At 40.8% G+C, this 2,862-nt stretch overlaps 1 protein-coding gene across 1 annotated transcript; it reads left to right on the top strand.

The window, feature by feature from the left end:
* Window positions 1-632: 632 nt before the first annotated feature.
* Window positions 633-2,404, top strand: TVP23B (trans-golgi network vesicle protein 23 homolog B; the record flags this gene model as incomplete). The annotated part of the gene is given in 1 exon segment (NM_001281825.1): window positions 633-2,404. A coding segment is annotated over 1 exon segment (627 nt). The 3' UTR covers window positions 1,277-2,404.
* Between the last annotated feature and the right edge of the window lie 458 nt (window positions 2,405-2,862).

The raw sequence follows: 2,862 nt of genomic DNA, 5'->3' as shown, positions 1-2,862 counted from the left end.
CAAGGTAAAGAGATGTTAAAGCTATGGTTTTTCCAGTAGTCATGCATGGATGTCAGAGTTGGACTATAAAGAAAGTTGAACACCAAAGAATTGATGCTTTTGAACCGTGGTGTTAGAGAAGACTCTTGAGAGTTCCTCGGACTGCAAGGAGATCAAACCAGTCAATCCTAAAGGAAATAATAATATTCATTGGAAGGACTGATGCTGAAGCTGAAGCTCCAGTACTTTGGCCACCTGATGCGAAGAACTGACTCATTGGCAAAGACCCTGATGCTGGGAAAGATTGAAGGCAGGAAGAGAAGGGGTCGACAGAGGATAAGACGGTTGGTTGGCCTCACCGACTTGATGGACATGAGTTTGAGCAAGCTCCGGGAGTTGGTGATGGACAGGGAGGTCTGGCGTGCTGCAGTCCATGGGGTTGCAAAGAGTTGTACATGACTGAGCAACTGAACTGAACTAAAGAAATGTTAACAAAAATGAAAATAATAACAAATGAAAAGAAGTGTCTAAACAGCATAAAAGTCATGCCATAAAAAGTTAGCATGGAGAACAGGAATAGGAGAGAAAAGAGAGGATGAGGAAGCCTGTTTTTGAATCCCCCTTCATGTTTTTCCATGTTTTTAAAAATGTAGGCTGGCGCCTAGCCGTCATGTTGCAGCAGGACAGTACTGACGACACTGAAGATGTTTCACTGTTTGATGCGGAAGAGGAGACAACTAACAGACCGAAAAAATCCAAAATCAGACACCCAGTGGCATCATTTTTCCATTTATTCTTTCGAGTCAGTGCAATTATAGTCTATCTTCTCTGTGAATTGTTCAGCAGCAGCTTTATTGCCTGTATGGTGACAATTATCTTGTTGTTGTCATGTGACTTTTGGGCAGTCAAGAATGTCACAGGTAGACTAATGGTTGGCCTGCGCTGGTGGAATCATATTGATGAAGACGGAAAAAGCCATTGGGTGTTTGAGTCCCGGAAGGCCTCCCCTCAAGAGGGTAAAACCGTCTCCGAGGCTGAATCAAGGATCTTCTGGTTGGGACTCGTTGCCTGTCCTGTGCTGTGGGTGGTCTTTGCCTTCAGTGCTCTCTTCTCTTTCAGAGTAAAGTGGTTGGCGGTGGTTATCATGGGCGTGGTGCTGCAAGGGGCCAACCTATATGGCTACATCAGGTGCAAAGTGGGCAGCAGGAAGAACCTAACCAGCATGGCCACCACGTACCTTGGGAGGCAGTTTTTAAGACAAACCACTGGTGACACTCAAACCTCCTCAGGAGAGTGAAAGTCTGCGTGCTTTTTTCATGGGGAACCGCCCAAGGGGGTCTTGACTGAACCTTCAGAACTCAGAAGCTACTGCAAAGAGGAGTGTGGGGTTTGTTTTTCCATTTAAAAATCTACTTTAAGAAAAAGGAAAAGTAGTTTTCATATTGTCTTCTTTCTAGCACTTGGGCCTTGAAGGTGTGGTATGGCTAGAAACATTGTCGGCATTTGGTTTATGGTATACATAGGCGTCTGTCCATAGTCTTGTGAGATCCCTGTGTCTTTTAAGTTAAAGTGTTTGTGTTCACGTCCATGTAAATGGAGACCTTTGCATCTTGGTCCATAGAACACAGAAGGATGTTCTTAGTCTATCTCAAAACTCTCTGTGTTTACACACTGTTTCTGTAGATTATTTTAGAAATTTTGCTTCCATGGTAAGAGTGAGCACTTTGGCTAATGTATACGTTAGAAATAATGGTTAATTTTACACTTATATATACTTTCGTGATGAAACTTCTTATCCTAGGCATTCACAGGCAGGTACAAACCACACTTGGGCTGTTGGTGTTAACTAGTTTCTAAAATTTGGTTTACTGATGAGTCTTGTACTCAAGACCCAGTTAACATAACAGGAACATTCATAGTTTATTTTCATGGGATTCCTAGGGATGGCTGCTGTTCTATTTATTTTTGGGGGAGAATAGCCAGATTTTACTTCGAAACCCCCAGAAGCACTTCAGTGATCCTTGGCCTAATGAAGTCTTTCTCCACTAAAAAGAGTATTATTCTTATGTAATAGTGAGAATAATTATTTCAGTACTTGGCATTGTAAATGCCTAAAAGACGTTTTATTTTATGAATCTATTTTTTTTGTCTTGCTGTAATGGGGATATTGTAAATCATGCATTTGTATTAACGGTATTTGTTAAAACAACATATGTAACAATCTGCAAAATACTGTAGGCATCTGTGAATTCTGTTGTAGGTACTGTAAACTTTGTTTTAATCAATGGATTATTTTGTGATTGTATTTATACATCGTTAAAATTTTTTTGAAGATGTTTTGTTTAATTGAATGCGTGTCTTTATTGGAGTGAGAGCTTTGAAGGTGCATAACTTTATATTTGTATAAAACTCTACTGTTTACAAAGAAAAAAAAAAAATGTAAATGCTCACTTTGTTATCTAGTGCAGGATAATGAGTGCATCTTTCAGTAATTTTAGTGTTGGGAAGAGATGAGGAAAATAGGTAAAGATAAAGAATCAGTTGGGTCAAAGTCACCCAACTGGCCAATTGGATCCCCAAACTCAGGTCTCTTTACCCCTACCCTAGGGATCTTCCAGTGGCCAGGCTGGCCTTGGGGGTACCATGTTAGCACTCAGGCTAAGCCTCTGGGAAGCCTCATAGTAGCTTTTGGGAAGAAAGTAGGGACTCCAGGATGCTTCAGAAATAACTCAAGGTTTATATATTTTCAACTAGTTCTGGAAACTTCCACAGTTATCTTAGCTAAATCATGTTCTTTTTTACAGGCTGACTCCTTTGTCTGCTCTTGATCGTTTCCCACCATCCATCAAACCCGAGTTATTCCCTATATAAACTTGCAGGATC

The sequence above is a fragment of the Ovis aries genome, chromosome 15 (genome assembly GCF_016772045.2).
Source record: "Ovis aries strain OAR_USU_Benz2616 breed Rambouillet chromosome 15, ARS-UI_Ramb_v3.0, whole genome shotgun sequence".
Taxonomy (NCBI): Eukaryota; Metazoa; Chordata; class Mammalia; order Artiodactyla; family Bovidae; genus Ovis; species Ovis aries.
This window is presented reverse-complemented; position numbering and strand designations above follow the sequence as displayed.